This window comes from Pinus tabuliformis, chromosome 4_2, assembly GCF_031772625.1.
Source record: "Pinus tabuliformis cultivar Carrire ecotype Pingquan chromosome 4_2, CPIR1, whole genome shotgun sequence".
NCBI classification, from domain to species: domain Eukaryota; kingdom Viridiplantae; phylum Streptophyta; class Pinopsida; order Pinales; family Pinaceae; genus Pinus; species Pinus tabuliformis.
The window spans coordinates 655536428-655549394 of NC_142304.1; the positions used below are offsets into that span (position 1 = coordinate 655536428).

At 35.0% G+C, this 12967-nt stretch overlaps 1 protein-coding gene across 1 annotated transcript; it reads left to right on the forward strand.

Annotated features, from left to right (window-relative positions):
- Nucleotides 1-10354: 10354 nt before the first annotated feature.
- LOC149171094 (uncharacterized) lies at nt 10355-10909 on the forward strand. Its single transcript, XM_089425838.1, has one exon. It carries the CDS (start codon nt 10355-10357, stop codon nt 10907-10909), a length of 555 nt encoding a protein of 184 aa, XP_089281964.1.
- The last annotated feature ends 2058 nt before the right edge of the window (nt 10910-12967 follow it).

The window sequence follows — 12967 nt, forward strand, 5'->3', positions numbered from 1 at the left end:
AGCAAGACCTAGGAGTACAACAGAAACCAAGCCAACCATACCACTACATACTAAAAAGAAATCAATTTGTATCTAATGGCTGTATTTTCGAAAACAATTTGGTGGAATTCATGATTATATTTTTAAAAAAGTTTGGAAACCATAATTATATTTTCCAATGATTGTATTTTCAAACCAAGCATTGAATGAAAAGTAGAACTAGGAACTGCATGTCCATTTAGTAAGCCACCTAGTTTGCCCATCAAAATTCCTGTCAATTCTTGAATATCTTGGACATGACTAGAGTATGGCCACCAAACAAGGTTGATTAGAGGTTACTTATTTCTTGGATATAGTTGAGACTCAGACATGCAACCTCGAGATAACAAACATTGCATAGTTTACACAACTTCTCTTGTCTCATTATATTTTGAGACATTCTATGATTTGTAATCACATGCAAATAGGTCCAGGAATGCTTAGAAATCGATGTATTGACTATGAACATCCATGCAATGAAGCTTTCCTAGACTTGAAGCAAGAGACAGGACTACAACAGAAACCAAGCCAACCATACCACTATATACTAAAAGGAAATCAATTTGTATCTAATGGTTGTATTTTCAAAAACAATTGGAAACCATAATTATATTTTCCAATGATTGTATTTTCAAACCAGGCATTCAATGAAAAGTAGAACTAGGAACTGCATGTCCATTTAGTAAGCCACCAAGTTTTCCCACCAACATTGTTGTCAATTCTTGAATATCTTGGACATGACTAGAGTATGGCCACTAAACAAGGTTGATTATAGGTTAATTATTTCTTGGCTATAGTTGAGACTCTGACATGCAACATCAAGATAACAAACCTTGCATAGTTTACACGGCTTCTCATGTCTCATTAGATTTTGAGACATTCTATGATTTGTAACTACATGAAAATAGGTCCAAGAATGCTGAGAAATCGATGTATTGACTATGAACATCCATGAAATGAATCTTTCCTAGACCTAAAGAAAGAGCCAGGAGTACAACAGAAACCAAGCCAACCATACCACTATATACTAAAAAGAAATGAATTTATATTTAATGGTTTTATTTTAAAAAACAATTTGTTGGAATTCATGATTATATTTTCAAAAAAAATTGGTAACCATAATTATATTTTCTAATGATTGTATTTTCAAACCAGGCATTCAATGAAAAGTAGAACTAGGAACTGCATGTCCATTTAGTAAGCCACCTAGTTTCCCCATCAACATTCCTGTCAATTCATGAATATCTTGGACATGACTAGAGTATGGCCACTAAACAAAGTTGATTAGAGGTTAATTATCTCTTCACTATAGCTGAGACTTTGACATGCAACATCAAGATAACAAACCTTGCATAGTTTACATGGCTTCTCCTGTCTCATTAGATTTTGAGACATTCTATGATTTGTAATTACATGCAAATAGGTCTAGGAATGTTGAGAAATCGATGTATTAACTATGACCATCCATGCAATGAAGCTTTCCTTCATTCTATTTTTCTCATATTCTATGGTTTTTGGAAAACATACAACACCATAATCGACCTCCAAGACATTGATAATGTTGAATTTTATTTCTTTAGTTGTAAGTGGGCTAGAGATGGATGTGGTTTTAGTAGATTTATTTGTATCGAAGTGTTTGTTTGGATTTATTTAGAATCGAGTTGTCGTGAATGCAACTGTCATTTGATGCTAAATTTTTTTATGTCTTCCTTACTCTGAGGCATTAATGCTCAAAATATACAATGAAATTATCAGATATCTTTTGGTTACCACTAAATTTGGCAACACAGATGGACCTGGTTCTACCCTTGTAACCTAACATTTGATCCCTTCTTAGAGGCTTGGCCCTCTTTTCCAGTTTGGGTAAGGAATAAAAATATCCCTCTTTATTCTTAGAATAAGGATTCCATCCATGCAATTAGTGGGTGCCTTGGAATATTTGTCTTAATCCTCGAAGTACATTTCCAACCACTTTTCCAACTTTGCAAGAATTTATCTGAAAGCGGTTTTTGGGCCTTGATCTCACTCTCTCAATACATAGATATACATCGTTATAACCTACTAAGCCCTTAATATTTTCCACTTATTGAGTAGGGTCTTAGTACTACACCATTGAGGCTGTTTTATTAATTATCATCTATTTTCTTTAAATTTCATGCAACTATCATTGCAACTGACTAGTTATCTTTGTTTGTGCCAATATGCAGGCTAGTGAATCTGAGGTTTGTTGTGTTTTCTTTGTTCAATTCTGTACTATTGAAGTTTAGGATTGTGGACATCAAACTTGAGGGCACATGCTCTTAATTACAAAAGTGGCCACTAAACAAGGTTGATTAGAGGTTAATTATTTCTTGGCTATAGTTGAGACTCTGACATGCAGCATCCAGATAACAAACCTTGCATAGTTTACACGGCGTCTCCTGTCTCATTAGATTTTGAGACATTCTATGATTTGTAATTACATGCAAATAGGTCCAGGAATGCTGAGAAATCGATGTATTGACTATGAACATCCATGCAATGAAGCTTTCCTTCATTCTATTTTTCTCATATTCTATGGTTTTTGGAAAACATACAACACCATAACCGACCTCCAAGACATTGATAATGTTGACTTTGATTCCTTTAGTTGTAAGTGGGCTAGAGATGGATGTGGTTTTAGTAGATTTATTTGTATCGAAGTGTTTGTTTTTATTTATTTAGAATCGAGTTGTGGTGAATGCAACTATCATTTGATGCTAAATTTTTTGATGTCTTCCTTATTCTGAGGCATTAATGCTCAAAATATACAATGAAACTATCAGAGATCTTTTGGTTACCACTAAATTTGGCAGTGCAGATGGACCTGGTTCTAACCTTGCAACCTAACATTTGATCCCTTCTCAGAGGCTTCGCCATCTTTTCCAATTTGGGAAAGGAATAACAGTCTCCCTTGTTATTCTTATAATAAGGTTTCCACCCATGCAATTATTGGGTGCCTTGGAATATCTATCTTAATCCTCGAAGTACATTTCCAACCACTTTTCCAACTTTGCAAGCATTTATGTCAAAGTGGTTTTTGGGCCTTGGTATCACTCTCTTAATACATAGATATATACGGTTATAACCTACTAAGCCCTTAATATTTTCCACATATTGAATGGGGTCTTAGTACTACACCACTATGGCTGTTGTCTTAATTATTATCTATTTTCTTCAAATTTCATGTGACTATCATTGCAACTGATTGGTTGTCTTTGCTTCTGCCAATATGCAGGCTAGTGAATCTGAGGTTTGTTGCATTTGCTTTGTTCAATTATGTACCATTGAAGTTCAGGATTGTGGGCATCAAACTTGAGGGCACGTTCTCTTAATTACCAAACATATTTGCATAAAATTTTGGAGGAAAATTCCAACATCGACATGGTACCTGTAGTTGATCTGAGGCAATGCAAGAGTTTTGGTTAATACTAACAACTAGAGTTTTGCAAAGAATTCATATTAATGGTTGTCCTCTAGCCCTACGCGCATTATGATGGTTTGTAAAGCACATATTGGCAGAACTTATGACTTGATTAGATGGCCTATTTGTGTGCATCGATACATTTCAGCATGTCAGTGAGCTTGTCTTGCTTATGATGCATTGGTTGATTGGAAATACCTGAATGATATCTATGTGGCAAAGTATTATATGCATGACATGAATGTTGGATTGGTTAATCTATGGATGAAAAACGTGTAGTTATACGTGTTCAAGGGATGCCCTTGATGATGATATGTTAATGATACATGGGTTGTTATATTATTTTGTTGTTTGTCATGTTTATTAGTAGTTTATTTTGTTGTTTGTCATGTTTATGAGCATTTAAAGTCAGTTTACATTGTTGGTCTGAATCTTGAAAAATGTGAAGGAGAGAACTATGACACAACTATATAAGATCTTGTCATTTTTTTCATATCCTGTTCTATCCCAATCAGTCAGGAATAGTGGACATTGATTCCGCACACACTGATATTGCCTTTCAAACACAAACAATTTGTTGTAATGAGCGGGTTACTTGTCACAATTAGTTATGAGACTAAAAATATAAAAGGTTAAATATAGAACTATGTGTATGATGTTTGTTATTGGTGGTTGCCCAAGCACAAAGACAAATAACTCAAACCAAAGATTTGATCTCCAAGAATGCAAACTCAGCTCGTTCAAAAAAGGGCTACCATCTTTGATGAATTCGGTCCTTCAACACATAAATTTTCCCTCAAAATAGTTTTGGAAGTGATGAAAAATTCATCTTCCAATCCAAAGATTTCGACCTTCCAATAAGCCACAAGAATTTCTGTTACCAACCAGAGCCGTACCTGTGCATCATATTTGGATGTTGCAATCACTTTCTAGTTGCGCAATCCATATCTGTTTGCCATCAGATGATTATTTTCTTTCTTTGAGGCTATACTGAATCACGATGATGGTGTACATAACAAGATCAGTCAACCTTTCCAGATCCAGGATTGTTGTCTTCTAACGCTAATTAATGTACCTTCTCAAATATATTTGAAGGTCCCATGTTCACAAAAATATCCACTAGTGAAAGGTTGTGGAGACATTTACCAAAACAGACTCAGAAATTTCAGTTGAATCAGGGAAGAAACAAACATCTGCTGCCATTTCCTAGTGGCCAATCCTCCTGCAAACAAAAAAACACAAACCCATTTTAGAAACTAGATTTTCAATCAACTAAATTACCCTAATTCCTAAGCAAAGCTACCCCGAATTCCATTTGACCAAGGACACAATAGGCAAAGGTATAGTTTGATCATCATGTGATTTTCCTCCTCTGAAATTGAAGGAGATGTATATAATTAAACCTTATTTCACTTTTTACTGAGAAATTCCTTGCAACTATATCTATATGCATATACCATAATCTATTCTGGCAATTGCCTTAGGTCCCCTGTTTTGAATAAGTCAACCTTGAAGACTTCAAAAGACTTGCTGGCTTTTTTGAAAGTTTCTATAATCTGCCTTTCAATAGGTAGTGGAATTCAGACCCAAGTCCTCACCATAATCTTTTTTGTCTCAGAAACAATGATGCCAGTGAATGTTGCCAGTGTAATCTTGTTTTTAAAAGTTCTTTGCAGTACTTTAAAATATTGTTATCTGTCCTTCTTTTAACAGAGTTGTCATATGAATTGCAACAATGTTACTATAGGTCCCTTTAATACAGTTGTCATAGGAATGGCAGCATTGTTAATATATTTTCTTCACAGTAATTGGTTTGGGGAGTTGAGAAGACTCAAGACAGAAACTTGAGCTATGAATTCAAACCACTTATCTGCAGGCCTTCTGTAATCATGGGATGTGTTAGAAATTTTCTCTAATACCTGAAAAAGTCCCATCAATGCCAACACCATGCATTTGGCACGAATCTTGCTTGTACTGAAAAGGAAATGTTGGTATGCATTGAATGGCATTTCTCCAATTTTCATTTGGTGGAGAATATAGTATTTAGAACATATTTCGTAGCTTCTTGTTTGTATGTTTTTTCCCTTATAGATGACCAAGGAGCATGCCACTGCACCTTGTTGCTGGAGGAGGCTTTGGAATTTGTGCGAGAATTGTTGCATCCTCATGCCCTGAGTCGCAAAAAACATACTCCTCTCATGATGGCCTCCATGTATGGGAATGTTTACTGCATTCAGAGGCTTCTGCAAGTTGGTGCAAATATATTGTTGTTTGACTCATTGCATTAGAGAATTTGCTTGCACTATGCAGCAAACTATGCGCACGCTAATTTCTTGGAAACCATTCTCTCAACTGCCTAGTCTACTCCCATTACAGACTCTTGGGGATTTTCCCGGTTTGTAAATGTGAGAGATGGGGTGGGAGCCACTTCATTACACCTTGCAGCCCAAATGAAACATGTAGGGGTTTTTCAGTCGCTGTTGAGAAATGGGGCTTTAGTTTGCGCAACCACTGGAGCTCGTGGGTAAGAGATAGAGACACGCAGTTTTGTAATTAGTTTTTTTTGTATAATCGAAAATACATTTGTCACATTCAAAATATTGCTCTTCATTTTAATAACATCAAACCTCTTTCGTGAAAATTAAACACGAGTAAAGAAACAAAATTGCTAATGTTTCTTATGTCATTTCCTTGTGGCATTTCTTTTGCAACATGTGGTGCAAATGCTAGTTATTTCAACTTATGGATGTGGGTTAGTTGAATTTTTAGTTTTTAACAAATGATTAGATAAGATTTGATTTCAAGTGAATATTCTTAAACTAATACACCATTAAATAGATGATTTCAAGATTAAGTATTTGAACAAATTTTCAGTTTCAATCCACTGAATAATAAATTGAATTTAAATATTTTATATTTTGCCCAGTGTTAAGTACATTGGAGATATTATATATTTTTCCACATGTTAAGTAGATTGGAGCAATTAGGCTCATTGGGATTGAGTTGTTTTTCCTTGTTTCATTTCAATTGCCTTTGTCTCATACATACACTTTTGTTCCATTTGTCAATATCATTTGCAGTTTTGAAGGAGGATTTCATAAGTTTCTTATCGTTAAATAAAATAGAGGTGGAGGGAGAGAGAACTGAAATCTATTTTGAACAGAAAATGTCAAAGGAAGACCTATTATGATTTTATTTTTAAGTTGTTATATAAGGGAATACGAGGCTGGATAATTAACATTCTATGTTGTGACCATGTTATAACCCACATGTCTTCCCTTGCGGTTAAAACGAAGTTCAGATGATATAATCGCCAAACTGGTTTCTCATTGTACTCAAATTGTCAAGGAAGTAAACTATGGTGTGCCTCTCCAATGCTTTTATACCTATAAACGGATGACCGTCTCTATTTCCCATGCTCTAAGTAATATGTTTTTGATATTTACATGTCGATATGGTTTTGGTTGCTACTAGGGCTTACTAAATTGGGCTGCTTACCTTTCTTGTAAACATGTATTTTGTAGGAAATTCTTTGTCTATCATTGGTTTTTAAAGATGTGTTAAGGTAAAATCTCAATTCATTTTGTATATTTTGTATTTTACTATCTCAAGGTGGGGTTTATAGATTCCATTATCGGATGTATGTCCCCTTATCCGGGGTTTAAAAGATCATACTATATGTGTCAGATTTGTATGATAAAGTATGAACAACATGGAACTACTATATATTCGCTACATGTTTATGCATTTGACCAATCCTTAATTCGATATTACCATGCAAAAGATTTATTATCTTAAAACTTTTTGGGTCTATGTTTTATATTTTATACTCATGAATACAATTTTTGTTTGTTGATGATATGTTCTAACCTTTGTTTTGATAAACAATTAACATTTTGAAGAAAAATGATAATGTGCTAAGGATCTGGTGTATGCAGTTCCTAAATTGTGATGCCTCTAAAGCATTATTCGGCATGTCTTGTTTGGAAAATCCCAGTATGGCCAAGAGATATTATATTAGCTTAACATGTATTGTAATTCCTCTTTCTTCTCCTAAATTTTTTGTTTTTGAACATAGGGATTCCTTGAAGTTTTTATATTGTTGATTAACTATATTTTGAGTGGAGACGTTGCCAACTTCACATATGGATGTCTTCGAAGAGATCACATCTATAGAAGTAATGAGGTGGTAGTTGTAGTCAGTCTTTTTAGTTCCAAGCTCATTGTAATAAGAGTGGTTTCTTCTTGTTTTTAAACAATGAGGAAAGTATATTAGGTTGTAAAGTATGAAAAAATGTGACTATTATATGTTCTTTATATGTTTTAGTATTTTATCAATTGTCAATTTAATATGATTAATAATGGTAGCTTATTCATATAAGAATTTGGTGTATATAAACTATATTTATTAATGTGGTTGTATTAGTTTTTAATTAATTAAAGATAGGAAATTTCCAAAGAAACTGAAAAACTATTGACATACCTTAATCATGTATTAGACGAAGAATATTCAAAGATTATGGAAGCTTCACCATCATAATTTAAAAACTAGAAATTCCTCAAGCCCAATTCCAATATAGACCACACCTTCAATGTAATTAATCATTTTATTTATTTAATTTAAATTTTTAATTTTATATATTTTGACCAATTCAAAATGTTTATAGGAGAAGACATTACAACATCTCTTCCATACGACGCTGGAGAGTGCCTCTCGACATAATTATGGCTTACTTTTTGAGTTTAAAATTCGCTAACATATAAATATAGATTTTATAATGAGTTTATCATGTAATTTATGAACGGAATTTCTTTCTCAGAATCCAATACAAACAAATTTCGATAGTATACACCCTACAAATAGTTAAACATATTAGTTTTTTCTAACTTTAAACCAACAATCATTATATTCAACAATCATTATATTCAAAATTTTAATGAAAATATAGGAGTTACTATCTACAAGCAATTTGTTATTTTATAATTTTTGGTAAAGTAGGTGTTATTTTTTATTTTTTAAATTGCAATTTGCCATTTTATAAAAAAAATATAATATTGAAATTATTATTATTTTTTTTAATTTTTTTCATATAAGAATTACTTCCTTTTTTATTATTTCTGTATAAGAATTACCAATTTTCTAATTGATCCTCATATAAGAAAATTAATTTCTTTTTTCGTATAAGAAAATTTATAAAAAATAATTGATCCTCACATTAGCTTTGCCTTTTCTTGCACTATTTCAGCTTTCCACCAAGGTTGCACAAGCCCAAATTTGTTTGGTCATTCCGTGCATTATTTACATAGGTCCAAACTTGTATTCTTCCAATGCATCAAGTAAGAAAAATTGGAATTAGAAATTACCTGTATCAAATAAATGCTAAGGCCATTCCTACACAATAGTTAAATTGACAATAGTTGAACTATAAGTTCATAGGGCATTGAGGAAATAGTAAGTTTTATTTTTTTAATAAAATAAAAAAAATTCGATCAATTCTTTTCCATCTACGTACATACAACAAAATCTCCCAAATTTTTAAAATGCATTTTAACAATGTCTGAAAATCATGTAATGTGAAATATTTTTATATATTGAGTCAACTCATACCTATTTGTATATATCAAACTTCCACATTACATAGATGACCGTATAACTTAATTATGATGATTGATGATGATATTACCTGTATTGATTGAAATGACAGGTGGTGGATTCATATGCCCTTGAGGATTGTTGCTTAGTTCATTTCTAAGTCAAAAATAAGTTGAAAATAATTAATATTATTTTGTATTAATGGAGAAATGGTTACACAAGTTGTAATGTATCTCCTTAGTTTAGGATTTGTTCCTAGAGTTTAGGAGTTTGGTTGCAACTTCTTGAGTTCTAGTAATGTACTTCATGATGTAATTGCTCATTTGATGGATAGTAGAGTGTACGGAGAGAGTTCTCTTTGTTTGAGTGTAGTCTCCAGGTGCAGTACTCACTTGTGAGCTGTAACTCCTTCTTTTTCAATTCAAGTCTGATTTTTATCTTGGTATCAGAGCACAGAGTAGGGATATCCTTAATTTCTTTTAGGATGCATCATTGATTACAGAACTGTAGTGGCGGTGGAGTATATAGAAGCATTCGTAGAATCAAGTGGACTGCAGTAATACCTAAAGACAGGCCTCAGATAACTGATCATCTCTGAGCGGAAGAAAGGGTTGGTGCGGTTTCGTCACGAACAATCGTGCCATTTTTGAGCGAAACGAAGGGTTGGCGTGTTTTATTAAGAAATGGCGCGGTTTTGAGAATGATAGTCACGCCAGCGTGCCAGAAAGTCCTATTGGCGCAACAAATCAAGCCTTAATCGTGCCAATTTTGTAAGATGCGTCGATTTTGTTTTCGACGTGGGTATTTCACTGTCGAGAAGCGCCAACCTCTTTCTCTGTGGAAAATCTGCAATTTTTTAGAGATCGACCTTGCCCAGTGGTGGCACTTTGACATTTCGGATCTGTTCGGTGGCAGCAAATCAGATTTGCCCCGTGGTGGCACATTGGAGTTCCTGATCTACTTGGTGGCAGCAGATTGGATTTGCTCGGTGGTGGTGCTGGAGTTCTTAATCTACTCGATGACACCAAATCGGATTTTCCCGGTGGTGGCGCATTAGAGTTTTGGATCTGTTTGGTGGCAGCAGATCGGACTTGCCTGGTGGTGGTGCATTGGAGTTCCTGATCTACTCGGTGGCAGCAGATCGGACTTGCCCGGTGGTGGCGAATTGAAGATACAATTTTTTTTCAGCAAAACAGAGGTTTGGATCTGGTATGTGGTGATTTTTTTTTTTTAGTGTGTCCTGAAAGTGTACAGTTGGATAGACTTATTCATCAGAGGATTAGAAATTTTATCAATCCAATATGAATAACAGTATAGAATCGTATCTCCACGAGTCTGGCAAACTCGATGGATCGAATTTCACCAACTGGAATTTCAAGATGCAAACCTTAGTTGAAAGTGCAAATGCGTGGTCGATCGTTACAGGAAATGAGCTGAGATCAGGATCAGCCACACAAGAACAAGATTGGGATAAAAGGGAGACAAAAGAAAAGGTCATATTGAAGACGTATGTCAAGGACAATGTTATCCCACTTATTAGAGACTGTAAATCGGCCACTGACATTTGGACGACGATAAAAAACCTATACCAGATGCAGAATACAAACCATGTCTTGTCACTCAAAGGCAAGTTGTTTGCATTGAAGATGGAGGATAATGAGTCCACTGTTGGATTCATTGCTAGAGTCAAAGACCTGAAGGAAAGATTGGGAGATATCGGAGAGAAAGTTTCTGATTCAGATCTGGTTGAGATCACATTGAACGGAATGATTAATGAATACCAGACGTTTATCACAGGGCTGTCAGCAAGGGAGAAAGGCCCTTCATTTGAAGAGCTGACAGGGATTCTGATATAGGAAGAAGAGCGACGACAAAATTTGAAATGACAAAGCAATGACCTTGCTCTGATGGCAAAAAGGAGACAGTATAAAGGGAAGCAGCATCAACAACCTCAGCAACAGCAGCAGAAAGGAGCCAACACATTCCAGAAGAGACCGTTTAAAGGTATGTCTACTAATAATTTTCCTAGCAAGAATTGTTTTTACTGTGGAAAACTTGGTCATCAGATTAAAGATTGTTATAAGAGGCAGGCAGACGAAGGAAGAAAAAAACTGAGAAAACATAAGGGTTACTTTGTCAAGGAAGAAGAGGAACATAGCCACGAACTTTGACTGTTTATAGTCGATTGTGCTCTTTCAACATCAAAGGGAGATGAGGACGACATATGGTATGGTGACTCGGGCGCAACCTCACATATTACTGAAGGACTGGTTTGAATTTCTTGAAAAAACTTCATGTGGGTCGAAAATCTATTTAGGAGATGATAGTGGACATGAGATCAAAGGATATGGTGACATTCCTGTAAAATTACCTAGCGGGGACATTAGATACCTTAAAAATGTATTGTATGTTCCAGGAATTAAGAAAAATTTGGTCTCTGTCTCAATGATTATTGATCAGGACATGCAAGTTCAATTCTTTAAGACTAACTGTGTCATTAAGGATAGCCATATGGAAACAGTTGCAATAGGAGTGTGCATGGGGAACCTGTACAGACTAGATGTGAAGAGTATGCCACAAAAAGCAATGGTTGCAGCTGGATCGACAGCCGAAAATCTCTGGCATCAGAGATTCGGCCATCTTAATCTACAAGACCTCATCCTACTTCAGAGAAAAGGTATGGTTGATGGACTCCTTGTTTTCCATAATGTTAAGCCGGATTGTGATGGATGTGCATTAGGGAAAATGCATAGAGAAGAGTTCCCTTTACATGTTAATAGAAAGGAAAGAGACATTTTAGAATTGGTGCATACAGACATCTGTGGACCTATGCAAACCAGGTCATTAGGAGGAGCATATTACTTTCTCTTATTTACAGATGATTGTACTAGATTTTCATGGATATACTTTCTGAGTAAAAAGAGTCAAGCCTTTCAGTATTTTAAAGAGTTTAAATCCATGGTAGAAAACCAGACAGGAAAAAGGATAAAAATTCTCCGCTCAGATCAATGGGGAGAATACAGGTTGGGAGAGTTCATGGATTTCTGAAAGCATCATGGGATTGTGCAAAAGTTTACAGTGCCCCACACTCCACAGAAGAATGGAGTGGCAGAACGATAGAACAGAACTATTGTGGAGTGCGCAAGGAGCATGCTTCAAGGTAAGGGTCTATCAAATGGTCTTTGGGCAGAAGCTATTAACACTGTTGTGTATTTAAAGAATAGGAGTCCTACTAGATGTCTAGGCTTCAAAAACCCTTATGAAGCATTGTTTGGATTCAAACCAGTAGTGAGTCACTTAAGAATATATGGGTCAAAAGCTTATGCTCATATACCTAAGGCAGATAGGAAGAAGTTAGACCCTAAAGCCCTAAAATGTATATTTGTTGGATATGGCACTGAGTTCAAGGCATATAAGTTATTTAATCCTGTGACTCACAAGCTTTTTGCAAGCAGAGATTTCATATTTCATGAACAGGTTGAAGAAGGAAAGAATGACTCTAAGAGTGATTGGCACATTCCATTGTTATTGGAAGAAAACAGTGACGAAGATGAAGAGTAGGAGGAGAAACAAGAAGAAGAAGTAACAAACAATGTAATCAATGATGATGCAAGCTGAAAAAAGGCTGAAATAGATAGAATTGAGGTAAGTCCCCTACCAAGGAGATCAGGTAGGAAGACTCGATTATCTTCTAAATTGAAAGGCTATGCATTAATGTCAAAGATTTTAAACATTGTAGAACCTGCAAATTATGAGGAAGCAAGTAAATCTGATGCATGGAGGGCTGCAATGTATGAGGAAATAGAATCAATAAACAGAAACCATACTTGGGATTTGGTTGAATTGCCTGAAGGTAAAACCCCCATAGGATGCAAATGCCCATATAAACCAAAAATAAATGCAGATGGGAGTAT